General features: G+C 39.3%; 1 protein-coding gene and 1 long non-coding RNA gene across 12 annotated transcripts in view; one reads left to right on the top strand and one right to left on the bottom strand.

The window, feature by feature from the left end:
- Positions 1 to 6537: 6537 nt before the first annotated feature.
- LOC113998235 lies at positions 6538 to 8334 on the bottom strand. The gene is made up of 3 exons (XR_003544391.1): positions 8287 to 8334; positions 7220 to 7344; positions 6538 to 6604 (listed from the first exon to the last, which is right to left on the bottom strand). It is a non-coding gene; the product is annotated as an uncharacterized LOC113998235 (long non-coding RNA).
- Positions 8335 to 8394: 60 nt separating this feature from the next.
- Positions 8395 to 16460, top strand: part of PTBP2 (polypyrimidine tract binding protein 2) — a 49453-nt gene continuing 41387 nt past the window's right edge. For 4 of the 11 annotated variants that reach the window (XM_039378359.1, XM_039378358.1, XM_039378357.1 and 1 more), the window contains exons 1-2: positions 8396 to 8520; positions 10090 to 10120. In XM_039378359.1, coding sequence (XP_039234293.1) covers positions 8513 to 8520; positions 10090 to 10120 — 39 coding nt within the window. In that variant the 5' untranslated portion in view covers positions 8396 to 8512. Of the gene's footprint in view, positions 8521 to 10089; positions 10121 to 16460 lie in introns of all 11 variants that reach the window. The other 7 variants (XM_027740786.2, XM_027740784.2, XM_027740785.2 and 4 more) reach the window with 3 other exon arrangements.

The raw sequence follows: 16460 nt of genomic DNA, 5'->3' as shown, positions 1-16460 counted from the left end.
GGAAGGGAAGCCTGCAGCCAAGTTGGGGAGTTTTGGTGCTTTGAGAGGCAGCGCTACAGAAAGGTTTTTATGTGCAGTTATTTGGGCAGATTGTCTTCGAACAGTCTCACAAGGTATTTGTAGCTTTTACTTTAATTCTCCAAGCATTGCCAGCTGCACTGACTGCCTGCATTCAGTAACTGAAAAGACTGTACTAGCAACTGAGCACTGAAATTGGTCCTTGCAGTCTGGATAATTTTTCCTGCTATTAGCAAAACCAGTATTCACAGTACCTTTTAGCATGCAAACAACTTCTACTTTTTGTAGTTGTCTTTTTTTTTTTTTCCTAAAACTCAAACCCACATCCCAGTTATAAGCTGTTATTAAAGAACTCTGTCATATAGGCTATGCCGATTGGGTCAAATTTGCCTCGTATGTATACGTATTGAACCTCCCAGTACTGCACACTACAGAAATCACAGTTCTGTGAAATTGATATGCTAAAAAGTATTTCAGTTGAGTAGATCTGAAAGAATAATTTTATCTAGAATATTTAATATAGAAAGATGCCTAAGTGATCCCAGTTAAATTTGCTGCTAGACAAACAGACCAGTGGGAAAAGTACGTACAGTAAAGCAATTAAAAACCAGAATGCCACAATGTATCACCTTAGCTACATTTTCCTAAGGGTCTCTATGATACCCAAATCCTGAAATGAGGAGTGTGTGAGGACAGCATGAAAAGATAACAAGGGAGAGTGGAGGAGACACTGTGTTGTTGAATATTTTTGAGTGTAGGAACTGTGAGAGGGTGGTTGGTACCATTGTAGGTCCACACAGCCAGGAGTAGAAGACAAATAGAATGTTGCTTCCATGAGTCTTGTGAGTAAGAGAGAAAATGGCCGCTCAGGCAAGCAAAGATGTATTTTATTTGTTAATTTCTGAATTTCTTAATTCAAAAAAGATTGTGTCTCTCCAGGATGCTTTAAACTCCAGTGTCTTATCCTGCAAATTATTCTGGCTTACCCTTGGCTTTGGGTCAAATGCAGTTCACTCACAGTCCAATAGCTTGTCTAGTGCCACAGCAGTCAGCCTCTTTAAATGATACTATAGATCCATCTCCTTGCATTGCTCAAAGTACTGCTTCAACTGCAGTCATCTTAAAGGCCATGATGTTTCAATATGGCAAAATGAACAAATTGCCTTTTCATTGTTTCCTTTCTAAGTTATATATATAGGCTATTTACTTTACTTTGTTGTCACATCCACGCTCCTACATCACTTCCCTGTAAAGCTTTTGACCAGAAAGCATTCCATGGACTGTGCCAGCTGGAAAACACTGGGAAATGGATTTCAATCCTGGAAAAATAGTCCAGATTTCAAAAATTATACTATTCTGAACTAGAAAATTATACTGCAAAGCTGCCATTTTCTGTCTTACTTGAAAAAAAAAAAAAAAAGGTATTACTCCATGGCAATATAATTCACAGAAATATTTCCAACAAGCTCCACTCCATGGACTTTCTTACTTATACCTTTAAAAACGAAGAAGCTATTTTTAAGTCAGCAACTGCCTGCCCAGTGATGAGAGTATGCTGCCACCAATACTTTTTATTGTTAAAAATGTTGTAAAAATTTATTTTAATAACTTTGTGATGATGTTAAGGATTTTAAATAATACTTATTCCTTCTTGTAAGAGAAGTAGGCATTGATTACTTCTATAGTTAATGATGGTGCAGTTCTCTTTAAGAACACTCTATACTCTGCCAAAGAAAATATTGCTTTTGGTTTTAGGAATGGTTTATTGCTTTCAAAGTTTTCAGATCAGTTAAGAGATTTCATTTTCAAAGATTCTCACTTTGGAGGAATGCCCCTTTGAGGATTTCCTCACAGAAAGAGGTGTCTCCTTTGAAGATTTTCATTTCCTAAAAAACAGCCACATTTCTGGGGTGTCCTCCTTGAAGACATTTTTCTGTAACACTTAAAAGGTTTCCATTTTAAATATCTTTTGCCACCATGGACAGCATCTGCTTGGAAATATTTTTTCCTCTATGATATTCTTTTTGATAATTTACACAGTCTTGTAGAAGCCCATAAAATAATCCCTATCAAAAAAGCCGAGGAACATAATGTGTTCTTACACAAGGTACAAAAGCATTTGGAAGAACTTCTGTAGGATGGGATATAGCAAGAGCCCAGTTTTGGAAAAACTGTAGAAAAAAAAACATCAAAGAGTAAAGTGGAAAGGTGAGCTCATCTGTCACTTACATGGCCTTTTAAAAATTACTGTGAGACACTTTTTACTCCTTTTAAATCATTTGAGTTCAGAGTTCAAGTTCTGGTATTCCTGAAATCAATAGCAAAAGTCCCATTTCAGTCCAGCTGTGCAAAGAACATTCTTTGAAATTGCTATAAGTTTTCTTTATTTGTTTGAGAATGTATTGCTTTAATTTACTACTATGTTATTGGGGATTTGGAATCTTTTCCTTGCTGGTGTTGAGTTTTTTCAAAAGAGTTGTATTGTCCATTACTTTTTTTGTCACCTTTTTACTAATCATAATTATGTTTGTAAAACTAGACAACCTCAGATTTTGTTCAAGACTGGGCTCACTGTGTATGTTAAAAAGTATTCTGTCTGATGCCGGTCTGTGAGTTAGATAGAGAGCGAGTCACAATACACCTTAGTACACCCTTCAGTTTGCATGTAAGCCCATTTTTGGGATATTGACTTGGGCTGTGGCTGAAACCTCTGGCCTGTGCTTGCTCCTGTCTGCAGGGCATAGAGCAGGTAAGGCTCTCAGACTGCAAATGAGCAGCTGGAGGCAGGAGGGCTGGGGGCTTGAGATCGTTTGTCTGATAAAAATGACTGTCTAGATTGCTTCAGTGCAAAGTCAAACCAGATGAGTTCAGATCACCTGCAGCAGTGGATCTACATTGTTTTTGCACTGGAACAGAAGAAAAGTCCCCCCTGCAAAAGCAGGCATATTGGATGAGGGGTTAATGTTTGCCACCTCTCAGCTACTAGTCACCACCTGCTTGCTGAGACATCATGCCAGACTGGGCACCAATTTGCACAAACAGCTTGCCAGGGCATTGCTAGACTAAATGCTTGAGCTCGGTTAAGTTAGCCATGCCCTTACATGAGTATCATTAGCCAAAATTTAGGTAGCATCACTTCAGCTTAAAAATAAAAATCATCTTGAAGTCCCTAAATCTATACCTTGTCTGATCCTCAAGTGGAGAACCTTTGTTACCTGCAGTACTGGTTGGCAAAAGCTATTGTAGTAAGGAAGGAGTCTCTAAGAATTAAATCTTTTCTGATTGTGGGTCTTTCATGTAACCCACACGTGATTTTAAAAGTACAGTGCTTGGGGGTTTTTTTTAGTGGGTTTTGTGACAGCCTGGTAGGCAGGAAAGCTATGCCATCTACAATGTAAAGATCCAGGCTGGTAAAAGCACCATCATTAGGGAGCAGCCCTCATCAGTACTGCTCAACCATACTGTGGCCAGGGGACAACTAGGTTCTCACTACCCATTAAATTACTTTACTAGGTACTTGGAGAGCAATCATGGCTTTGGTGTTGGAATATTTCACCTGTGTCTTGTAGAGCGCCAGGCCAGCACTTAGACATCTGTTTGTGACAACAGAAAGATCTTTACATTTTTTTAGGTCAAGAAGAAGAGAACTTCCACCTTTTGTTTTATAACCTCAACAAACACCTTTACATTCAGAAAAAAAACCCCAACAATTCATTTCACTTCTTTTCCCTAACGGAAAACAGCACTCTTCCCAGAGCTTCAGCCATGGCTGTACACGACCCACAACATGATCTTCAATCCACCACCAATCAGCTAAGACAAAAAACAAGAAAACCCTATGGAATGAAAGATATTTGCAATCACCAATGGCATATAATATTTGTAATAAAAAGTAAAACTGTTCTCCAGTCCTGAAGAAAGTAAATGTACATGTATTTAATCACGGTGATAGAAGAAGGTGAATTTGCTATGGAAAATAAATTTCCAGGTGGATATGGTACAAGCAAGAGAGGGAAAGTAGGCAGACAGATAATAATCTCGGAGTCAAATATAGGCCTCTGAACCTATACGAACATTCACTGACGTACAGTATGAGCTGTGTCACACGTTTCAGTGTTTGATACAGTAGAGAGCAGTTACACTCCCAGCCCGCCCAAGATAAGCTGTCTTTCTAGCAAGGACGCTAGAAATAAAATGCTGTAGAGCAGCCTGTGGGATTCAGACCAGCAAGATGAGTTCTGACTTGAACTTGAAAAAGAGACATTTATTGAGGGCACTGTGCTTGTAAGAACTGCACAATAGCTTCAAAACTTTGATTAAGAAAACAAAGTAAATCAATGTAGACTGCTGAGAAGAAATGTTGATTAAGGACATTGTTTACAGGACCACAAAAAGATGAATAGCTGCTAATAAATGTTTGGACTTTGCTCAAAGGCATCTGGGGAATTTATGAAGATGATAAGGACTGGCTTAAGATAGATTAACGTGGTTTAATGTAACAAAGACTGGTACACCAAATGATCAACCTTTCCCATAATATCCAGAGGATCTGTTGTTCTAAGCAACACCATTTAATGACACTACTGTTAATAATATGGAGAAACTAAATAGACAGGGCTATTTAGTTTGGAGATAGGGAAAAATGGTTACTGTGTAAGTGCATCTAATAGTAAGAAGTATCATGTTCATTGAAGGAGTCACTAAGTTCGAGTTTTCACATAGTCTGATTGAAACAGTATGATATAATTTAAAAAAAAAGAGTTTGTTGAAATTCTCTGCCCAAGGTTCTCAAAAGAAACTAAGGTGATACAGTATTAACAGGTATATTATTTTATATATTAATAAATTTTTAATTATTAGTTATTAATACTACATTATTAAAAGATATTAAATGAAGGACAAGAAAAATGGTCTATTTTTTTCACAGTAGAGGGAGGTCAGTGGTAGAGTACCACAGGGACCTGTGCTGTTCGGCATATTCTTAAATGATCTGGAAAAAAGAGTGATTATTGAGGCGACCAAGTTTGCTGATGATGCTGAATTATTCATGGTAATAAAAACAAAAGCTGACCGTGAAGAATTGTGGAAAGCTCTCATGATACTGTGTGACTGAATGATGAAATGGCAAGTTGAATTCTGTGCTGAAAAATGGAAGTAATATTCAAGGGAGAAAAAAAGCCAAAATATATATGCAAAGTCCTGGAATCTAAATGAATGGCTTCCACACAGCAAAGAGTGCTTGAGTTGTGGGGGGGTGTGAAAACAGCAGCTCATGGCTGTGTAGCATTCAAACATGCAAATGAGATTGGTATTATCAAAAAAGAAAAAGAATATAAAACCAGAAAGCACTCATTATGCACCTATATAAAGCCATTGGATTTGTAACTTGAATAATGATGACCATTATGGTCTTATAGAACAGAATTAGGAAAGGTGTATAAAAAGGCAAAACAAATTATTGAAAACATGGAATGACTTCTAATAGGGAAGACATTAAATTTACTAGGACTCTGGAAATAGAACTGAAGAAAATATGACGAAGCTATATGCATTCATGAATGGCATGTTTAGGTGAATGGGGAAACTTATCTATTTTTTAAAAGAAAAGGACTAGTGGACATCAAAGGAAATTATTAGGCAGTGGGCCTGACACAAACAAAAAAATATTTTTCACACAGAGATTTCCAAAATTGCATAATCTGTTGCCCTAGAATGCTGCAGGTGTCAAAAAGTACTCAGGCACGTTCTTGGACAAGATATTCTCTGAGAATGTGGATGCTGGGTTTTTTCCCCAGTAGCTCCAGAGATTCAATTTGAGACAACATACAGCAGAAGATATCTTTGTGTGCTTTCTAGTTCCTAAAATCTTCCACTAAGCATTAACTACTCATAATGCTATTGAACTACACAGCTATTAGCTGTTCTTGAAATAAAAAGGCAACAACCAATCAAAGTGAAACATCTAAGTGTATCAGTCAAAGGAAACTATTTTGGAAAACAAAATATTATTACAGCAGTAAGATTACTAGGATTTCAAAAGAAAACTTTTGGAACTTTTGTACAGCCTATAGAAGTATCTTCACTTAAACTTTTGTTAGAATAAAATGGATTGAGGATTTAAGCCCTCGTGTTTTGTAATGTAACAACTGAATGTGGAGGGTTTTGCTTGAGGTGTTTTACTGAATGATTGTCCCATTGGACATTTCAGCTGCCTTCTGAAATATCTGATGCAGGACTTCAGCAGAAAGTTGACAGGTCATAAGGACAAGGGGGTGTTTTTTTGCAGCAATCTTTTTCTGACCTTCTAAAACATTAGAAAAAAAAAGCAAAGACATACTTTAGCAACAGAGAAGACAGATGACCAAGTCATTATTTGTGCTATCACAATGTCCCAAATATGGCAGACATTTCATCAGGCACCCAAAAGCATACTAAAAGTGATCTAATAGTATAAAAAGGCGAAGCTACTTGAAGAGGAAAGTGGAATACCACATTGCACAAACACCTGAGCAAGAGAGTGTCATGGTATTTTATTAGTAACACACTGAATGTTGGTATCTTTTTTTCCCTTCTAAAATTAAATGCTCTAGGTTAGGGTTATGGTTAAGGTAAAATCCTGATTGATTAATTATCACTTTATTGATGGTTTGGGTGGGGAGGGGCAGAGCTTTTCTCTATAAAGTCACATCCATTGTTTCAAACTCAAATTTGCAAACTCCGTTCCAGTGCCTTTTCTGCTATAAACACTCAACAGGAGCTCCTCAGTCTCCCTTATAGGGAAGAGCATCTAACTCAGAGGATAAACTGAATGAGAATTAGCTCACTTAATTAGATAGATTCTGCTAGGTGTCAGGAAAGAAGAAGAAAACAGGAATGTTACAGAAGAGAATATAAGGTTTGAAGATGGCATTACTATAAAGGCAATGGAGGTAAGCAAGTCAGGCAGTGAGACAGAGCAGTCAAATGGAAAGACACCTTTTCTATTAATAACTAAGAAGTAGAAGGATTAGTACTTTTACAAATATAAAACTGAGCTATTTTCCACCTAGTAAACTGGTTGCTGCAGAGAACCAGAGTGACTTTTCCAGAACAGAACAACAAAAAGTCACAGAGTAGAATGAGGATTTGTATGTACTCCTACATACAAATGTTAAGTCAGTTATTAAGCTATTCATGAGGTCACCGTAGAGAAGAAGGATACAGGGGTATTAAAGCATACTGAAAATTTTCTAGTTATGGAGGTATGCATAGTTTTTTGGTTCCTAAATTCTTTATCATCTTCATTGTAATAGTTTCAGTGACAGACTCCAAGGCACTTACAGTAACCTGAAAAAAATAAAGTGCAATCAAGTAAGGGACTACTTCCTAAAAACATATTTTTGAAAATATAAAAATGACAGAAGACGTTTTGAATACTTTTTAGTATTCTTCTGTGTTTGGGATCTTATAGGAACATTTGGAGCACATTTTCAAATTTTCTTTCATAGGTATAAAACCTTTAGTTCGACTTTTTGTTTGAATGCAATCCAGGACTGTCTCACACACAGCTCTTTCTAGAAACCCTGTATCAAACATTTTGAGATTTGTGATGAAACATTGAGACCTGCCAAAAAATAAGGGGGAAAAATAGTGTATTTCCTAATGGCCAGGCAGAGCAAATAGTTTGTACCCTGATGTGATAGTTTATAGAAAACCACAGCGACAGGGATTTCTGTGAGGAAACAACCCAGCTCACTGCAATGGTTGATTTGTACGTTCATCTTAATTATTTTTTAAATAGTATTAGTGATCAGCAATATAGTCAACGTTGTTTCCCTGTCAGTGACTGCGCAGCCGAGGGCACCGAGCGCTGGGGACAGGGCTCCCTGTAGGGGGACGGAGTGCACGGGGCTGCCCAGGCCATCTGAACATTTTCCGTGAGGACACGGGACCAGATCCCGGCGCTGGGAAACGCTGGCAACAAGCGCGGGAACCCTCCACGCAACAAGTGGGAGCCGGCGGCTCAGCCCCGGCCCCGGGCGGGGCGGCCGGGAACGGCCACGGCCTGAGGAACGCCCGGGGCGGGTCCGCCCCCGCCGCCCCCAGCGGCCTGGGCGCTGTCGTGTGACCCCCCCAACCCCGCAGTCCCGAAGCGGGGCGCCGGGGCGGGAGGAGCGGGAGCCGCCCCTCGGGACGCGCGTGACGGACCCGGGATGCGGGTGCCGGACCCGCCGTGTGTGTGAGGGACTCCCCCGCCCCGTTCCCGCCCCGGGCGGGGCAGGCTCGCACCGCCTCACGAGCCGGCTCGGGCCGGGCGGCTGAGGGCAAAAGCTTCACCGGCGCGCAAGGCGCATGCGCGGGCGGCCGGCGCGTGCGCGGTAGCGGCGGCGGACGCGGAGCGGAGCCCGGCACTCGGCAACGCTCGGCGGTTTCCGTGCAGGCCAGGCCGCCATTTTCTCGCAGCCTCCCCGTGCGCGGCTCCTGTCCCGCTGCCCGCGCTCTGTCCTGCTCGGCAATGGACGGGTGAGTGAGGGCCGGGGCGTTGGGGGCGAGGGGCTGCCGCGCTGCTGCTGCCGGTCGGTGCTGGGACCTGTCCCGGTGCCTCGCTGGCTGACGACGGGCGTCTCTGAGGGTGTGGGGAGCGGCGGGCTGCCCGCCGCGGGACGGCTGGAGCCTGAGATCTCCGTGCAGGCTGGGAGCGGGGCAAGACGGGGCTCAGCGTCTCCGTAACCCCCCGGTAGGATCCCCCGCTCGAGTCGCCGACGGATTGGGGCCGCCCTCTGCTCAGTGCGGTGCCCGATACGGCGCGTCTCGACGTGAAGAGGCACCGCGATCTACCCCCATCGGCCCCTCCAGAGCCTCTCGCTCCCTCTTGCTCTCCCGCCTATGCCTTGTCTGCCCCCGGGCGGGGGGTGACGAGGGGCACGCTGCGGGGCTCGGGTTTGTTTTGGAGCTGGCTGGGGGGGAGGAGCGATACCAGCGGGAGCCAGATGTCGAGCTCTTTTGTTTTCAGAAACTGCCTAATAAGCCCTTTGGCTTCTCCCCTCCCCAGGTAGAAAGATGTCTTTGTATATGCTGTGGTCTGGCTGTAAGAGCCAAAGAAGGGAAGGTTGGAAGGACTCGACCATGCGGGACAGCGAGGGCTGGGGTGGGCAGGCACCACACACAAGGCCTGCTTTTTGTTGGATTTGGAAAATGGGGCTGCTGGTTGTAGCCCTCGTCAGTGTAAATACAACAGCTTCTAGCTCACGCATTTCCTATTAAGTTGTTTACTCTACTTCAAACAGAGAAGCCATCTCTTTGGTATGCTTAAAGCATATAACCTTTCAACTGTGAGAGTTCTAAAGGCTTTTTATAGTTAATTGTGGTTATAATGTTAGGTTTTACAAATCCTGTCTGAACAGTCTTGTCACTAATGAGTACTACATGGTGGAATGCTCTCATATATTCCTGTTTTCTTTTTTTTTTTCTTCGTGTGGACTTACATTTCTGTTGGGATTGTGTTACACAGAGTGATGATGTCATAACCTCTAAGAAAAAGGTGGACCTTGACATACTTCTTGCAGAGTTTTGTATGGGTGTACCTCATTAAATTTCATATAAGTGTAACTGCCAACGCATTCCTTTTTTTTCCAAGCTAATTTTAAAAAAAATGTTTTTGTTGCTTTCTGGTTTAAGAAGATCTCTAGGGCGGGCTGTGTTGCTGAATTAGCTGTCTAGTTAGCAGAGATGTTTGAGAAAAGTTCTGTGCTTGCTTTCAAATTATTTTATTTCCACCCTGTGGTCCACGTGTAGTCCGGAGACCCGAGTCTCCTAAAGAAATTTCCTGACAGTGCTGCACTGGAGTGACGTTTACTTGAAACTTTGTACTCTTTTGGAGAAGCCTGTAGTCTGGGGGAGCGCAGTGGCTTTTGTAGGTTTCTTTTGTACTTCCCCTCTCAGTCCTGCTGTGTTCTTGGAACACAGTTTCTTGATCAGGAAAGTTGTTGGCTATTTGTTTCCTCATTATTTTGTCATTGCAATACATTGAAAAGTTGAATTTGAAGATAAATTGGTTAACTTGTGTTCTTGTTTGTTTTTTTTTTTTTACAGCATTGTCACTGATGTTGCAGTTGGTGTGAAGGTAGGATGTACACTTAACAAATAAGGGGGCAAACTGTTGATACAAAATTAACTACTTTGAGTATCAGTATTGCAAATTGGAAGATTTTAGCTAGTCATTGTGAGCTGATATCCAGTCAGCAGTATATGCTTTATTAACCAAAAATCCCCAGGGGTAAATCGAGGGCTCTACATAAAAGACCGTTCTAGGCACTGAACTGTAAACAGTGATTCTAGATTAATGTAGTGGTGTCAGCTTCTTATTTTAAAGTTTAGTTTTGCGTATTTTTTTCAAACAACACTTTCTCATTGTTGCGTGGTGCCTGTAAAAGTCGTGTTTTCTTCTCTCCCTCCCCCTCCTTATTTAAAAACACTTACCGCTGAAGTTAAAAAAGAAGTGACTGCCTGTAATAGGACTCAGAAATATGGAAGGTAGAATTTGTTATGTAGACACAGAAGCGGGTGTTTGCTTTGCTTTACTTTTTATTTCTCAAGTTTGGTTATGAACTTATCTTTTTTTTAATAGCAAGGAAAAGGGTTGTTAATTTACTATTTATTTCAGGTTTTTTATTCAAATCTGTCTCAGGAATTAGATCTTTACTTCATAGTAGCAGACTAAGAAATAATGAGAAAGCAAAGATATACGAGACAAGGGAACTTTAATGAATGCTTATGAGCAATTCTTTCAGTGGTAGGAACATAAAAGTTTACTAGTGCATACAGTTAACTCTTCACATGTGGTCAGGGACTTTTTAGCTTGTGTTACTTACCTAACTTTTCACCTGAAGCTGATCTGCGTTAACTGCTTGCTAAGTCAGGCTTTGTCTAGTAAGGCTCAGGTGTGCAGATTCAGTATCAGTCCTGCTGGATTTGGACTAGTTCCTACGTAATACAGCCAGCCTATAGATACAGCAGCTGTTCTGTCAGATGTACCTGTATTATGTTCCTGAGCAGGCTTGCTTCTAGGAAGAGCTATAAGAAGTCAGTTATATGGTCTCTGGACCCATCTGGCTCCATATGTTCATGCGGTGTTGGAGACAGACTTAAAATCACTCTCTGAGTCGTGAGTCAAGTGTAGTTATTAAAGCACTTCTGTGGGAGCTAATCACAATAGAAATATGAACTGGCATGATTGTTTCTTTGTTGCCTGGGAGGACTGATTAAAGTTTAAGAATGTATTTAGTAGTTTGGAGGAATACCTAAGGAAGTTCCAAGTTTTTCTGAAGTAAACTGATCATTTGCTTTGAGGCAAAAAAAAAAAAAATAAATCCATAAATTGCCCTCAGTCCCATCTAGTGAAGAAGCAGTTTCAGGTAAACCACGTATTACTTGAACCTTGGATTCTGACGTTCTCACTTCAGGAGAAGTAAATGGATTCAGTATCCCTTTCATTCTTTACTATGAGCAACTTGAGTGTTGATGAGAATTTGAGCGTTATGAAATATGTTGCAATTTTGGAACCATTCTTTCAGATACTAGCCAGACAGTGAAACGAAGACACTCCAGAGGACGTAACTGCTTCTTTCTGTTGATTATAGAAGTTATATTATGAGATTATGAGATTATAGAAGTTATATTATGAATATAAGAAAGCAAGCCAGGTGTATTGAAGGCAGTAATTAAAATAAATACAAGGAAAGGCACGGAAGTGTCAAAAAATTGTGCTCTTTGCCTTGTAAAAATAGACTTGCTGTTCAGATTTTAAAAGAAAACAGTCTGTGCATGGAAGTAGTGGGAATAAATAAAGGTGATGATTTTCTGAAAAAGCTGTTAAATATGGGAGGAGTAAACTGGATTGTATTCTGGAGCTTCTCTAATTATCTCAAGATACTAATAATGGAAAATGGAATTTCTTTCTAATTGATATATACAGTGTAGGTAGCAGTCTTAATGCCAGCTTCAGTCATGTTTTGTGGAAGGCCATGTGAAACATTTTTCCTTTTTGTTCTCTTCACTGCCCTTGATGCACTGAAGTTTTAAAGTTGAGGAATGCTTTACTATAGGTGTGTATAAACAACTGGGATCATTCATCCGGCCTTTCCTTGGCTGTTATCTTTTCTTTGGAGTGCTATGGAAATGTGTAAACATTAAGTTTTGAATCTAAGGAATTGCATCAGCAGTTTTAATGCTATTCCAGTGCTGCTTTTATTGTGACTGGATAGGCATGGGAGGTGAGCAGGGATTTACCTGTGTGAAATCAACTTATCCAGGATATTAGTTTCAACCAATGGTTTCTTGAGATTTTTCACCTACAGTATATATGCTGGTCAGTTATACAGCATGTTGCGATATATTCAGTTACACTTAGAGAAATGAATTGTGATATAAGACTCTTCTGTTTGGAAAATTTGCTTTATTTTATCATCAGTCATGTCAATACAAATTTGAAAATTTTATTAACTATTGTCTGGCTGGTTTCTCTCTTAAACAGAAAAGTGAGCATGTTACTTATATTTTTAAACCCATTTGTAAAAGAGTAACAGGAGTTAACTACTGTAGTGTGGGTATTGTTTTTCAATTAAAAGAGGGCTTTGAGCTTTGAGGACTTCATATGGGCAAGGCAAGTATATAGTAGAAGGAATGCTTGCTTATAATGTTTTATTAAGAAATTTATAGTCTGAGTTACCTGCAAGTGAAGCTGATAAATTTGAAGCTATTGCCATTTATTTGTGCCGTACACTTGATTTAAGACATTTTTCTTCATCTGATGTTCAGTCTTCATTTTATTTACATGTTGAGTCACCAGAAAATAACAGCAAAAGCGGATGAAAACATAAAACTTGGAATGGAGGTGGAAAAAATGACAAATACTATTTGAAAACTTGGTTTGCATACAGTAAATGTGGGGATTTGTGCAACTCAAAATATGTAATGGGAACACACTTCCTAGCTAAAATCTGTCAGAGGAGCAGTGTGCTTTAATTTCTGAAAGCATTAGAACATATTAAAACCCAGTCATCTTGTAAATACATATGAAATAACTCTGATTTGGTCTGTAATGTCTTGTTTTGCTTACCTAGAATTCATGGAGGCAAAGAAGTGTCACTGCACACAGTTCACCCCTTACATTACTATTTACAAAGTAATGCAGAAAGAATGAACTTTAGTTCTGTCTGTTAGTTTGTGAACTCACATTGTATATAAGCAGTTTGTGTAAAGTGTACTTGAATAGAAGAGAGCTAAGAATTCCAGTAATGCTAGTATATTACATAGTTCAATTTTTTCAAAAATTTTCAGTTTCTTGAAGAAGTTCTATACATGTTATGGATTTCTTCATGCACAGTTTTAAAAATTGCCATGTTATATAAAATGTTTGCATTTTTGTTTAAAAAAGTTACATTACAGTTGCTCTGCTCTTATTACATGAGATCCTAAGTTACTAAAAATAAAATGGCTTGCTAGTTAGCTACTAGTCTCAATCTTCTCATTGCTCACTGGCTGTATAGATTTGAGTATTTAATAATCAGCATCTAATAACTGTACTTTGAATTGCTCTCCTGTGTTCTCTTTGCAGTTACAATGCTTTAATCTTGTAAGTAAAGTGATTAGGTGCTTGGAGTGGTAGAGCCATGTATGAAGTATATAATGTATCTCTTCTCTGGAGTAATTAAAAGACTCTGGAGGGGTGTAAAACACGATGTAAAGAATATATGTCACACAGGTACAGGGAATAACTTAAGTGAATTTTGGGTGCATGTTGAGGATGATCTCTTCTACTGTATTTCAGTGTGTGCCACTTCAGTCTAATGTATCATCTTTCTCCTGGATGACGTGTAGCTGTGCAGTAAATGGGGCCTGAACAATTGAGTGACTCATTTTGTGTATATGGAATGCATGTTTCAGAATGGCTGAGGTGTGCTTCTACCTGAGAGGAGAAAAGAAGCAGTCATTTCTTCATGGATGCATTGTTTGGCTTCAGCATTTGGGAATTCTTGACATTGTTGAGAATATTTTGGGCTATACTAGCCAAAAACAGAGAGCTTCAGTTGCCAAGCATAGACAGGCCCAATTATAGCTAGGATGGAAAACTCATATTCTAATAAACATAATTTTGTAATGTTTAAAGATGTGGGGATGGCCTTTTTCTCCCAAAGTCAGTGCCCTTAAGAAAAGAGGGAATAATTAATGTGTATTTAGTTGGTTATGTTAGGGGTGGGTAGAAGATGCTCAAAAGCACTGTCCTAGTATTTTTTAAGTTTTCCAGACAGTAAGGGATCACAAAGTCCCCCTATTTCCTGGTTGCTGAAACTTAACATGGAGGAGTATAGTAGTATGGGGGAAGGAGAGTAGCTAAAACCAGGAGAGATAGGAACTGACGGAGAGAAGGGAGAGAGCACAAAGTAGCAATCTGTAAAGTACTCTTGAAGCATTGTCCACTTTGGTTTTTTTAACTCAAGTTCTGAGGGGTAGTCTTCTCTTACAAAATTATAGAACACTGACCCTTTTTTGCTACTACTAACTGAGAGTTTCTTCATGGTGGAAACAAATACCGTGGGTACTTTGTGACTTATTTCATCTGTACACTGTATAATGAAAATTTGTATTGAAAAGTCAGAAATTCTAGCAAGTTGTCAGAAGACTAAATTTAAGAAGTGGAAAAATTTGTTTCAGTAGCTTGTTCCTTTCAGTTTTTTTTCTGAAATCTTTTGCCTTCGCTGTTGTCATTTTGGCTACTTAAAATGAAGGAAGTGGTAGGATAAAAAATTAATTCATTCTTACAGACAAATGCCATGTGATTGTTTGTTTTATTGTATTTAAAATATTAGAATTATAGTTTTGAGCTATATTTTCATGTGTAATATAATTACTAGTAGATTAGACAAAGGCAGTGATTTGAGAAAAATGGACTGTTTATGAATTGGAGAAACTGTTTTGTGTTAGCTAGGATAATGTTTCTAAACAACTTTTGTGTTGAATGATACTTAGTCGTGATAGTAGCAGTAGACAGCAAAAAAAGGTGTGGAACATTATAGCAGTGAAGTAAGAATGGTGTGACCATGTTCAGAAGTTTAGAACTGGCTTCTGGATTTGTCTCTTCAGCAGTGGCATGTCCTTGGTGACAAAAAATAACTTCCTACGGTGAAAGATATTTGCTCTCTTTGTAGCATAACTTTTATAAATTGACCCTGTTTGAAGTGGCTTTTGTATTTATTCTCAAAACAGTTTACTCCAATTCTTTTTTCTTTGTACCTTTTTTTTTTTTTTAATGCTCATTCTACCACTGTAATATATGTGAAAAAATAAGGAGAACTGAAAGTGGAAGGAAAGGAAGAATGCTGAAAATTAGTTTGTGCTCTGTAGTAAGTATGCATCGATGTAAGGAAGATTTACTATATCTATTTGATGTGTTTTAATGTCTGTCACTAATTGGAAATCACCTATTCTTTATTTGTAACAGAACACTTATATTTGCATCTTAATGGGGGAGTTGTACAAAGAGAAATGCTTTGGGATGGTCCTGTGCAGGGCCAGGAGTCAGAATCCGTGATCCTTGTGGGTCCCTTCCAGCTCGGCATATTCTATGGTTCTATGATCTGAAAAATATGAGCTAATACCAGCATGAAAATACCTTTCCCATTTCTTAAAGCTTTGAGCCATGTTTTCATAAGCAAATCAAGCTTCATTCCAGTTTTTTCTGTCACTGTAATACTTGAGCAACAGATGTTTAGGTAGCCAATTCACAGACCTCTCTTGGGAACAACCAGGATAAAGCTAAGCTGACACAATAGTGAGTTACATCTTTTTACTCAGATTTGTACCAAAGCGTGCGGTTGTATAAGTGCTTGTAGCAATATAGAATTGGGAAGGACGGAATGCGAACAAGTGCTGGGGCCAGGGGGAAGGTAGGATTGCTGCATTTGATGGTAGTTGGTTCAAATGAGGCTGTGGTTTCACAAGCTGTTAATGTGACTGTGATGTTTGATTTAGAGGTTTGGGTATTTTTTTATAGCTGCAAGTACATGCAGCTGTATTTAGCTTTTCATAAAATCAGTTCTATAAATGTTTAACATGAGTATTGAGTTACAGACAAACTAGTACTAGTGCTTTTAATTTATTATTGGAAATAGCAGATAATTTAGTAGGAAATACCTTCCATGTTGATCCCACCTTGAGGTGTAGAAACAGCTACTGAAGGACCAAATCTGTACATCTGGGTGCCATGATTCTCTATCTGGAAAGCAGAGAACATCCAGATCATAGCTCTAGTAAGTTGTTCTCACCTATTGTACTACCAGTAATGTACAGCTGTTTGAGAGTAACACTTTCTTTCCTGGTAAAAGTGGAATAGAAAGTCTGAAATGCTGGAATAAACGATCTTGTTAGCGTACTTTCTCCTTGATCTTTGAAGTGTCGATTCATTT

The sequence above is a fragment of the Pipra filicauda genome, unplaced genomic scaffold (genome assembly GCF_003945595.2).
Source record: "Pipra filicauda isolate LSUMZ 115617 unplaced genomic scaffold, ASM394559v2 scaffold135_size2527700_pilon, whole genome shotgun sequence".
In the NCBI taxonomy this organism is placed as follows: Eukaryota; Metazoa; Chordata; class Aves; order Passeriformes; family Pipridae; genus Pipra; species Pipra filicauda.
This window is presented reverse-complemented; position numbering and strand designations above follow the sequence as displayed.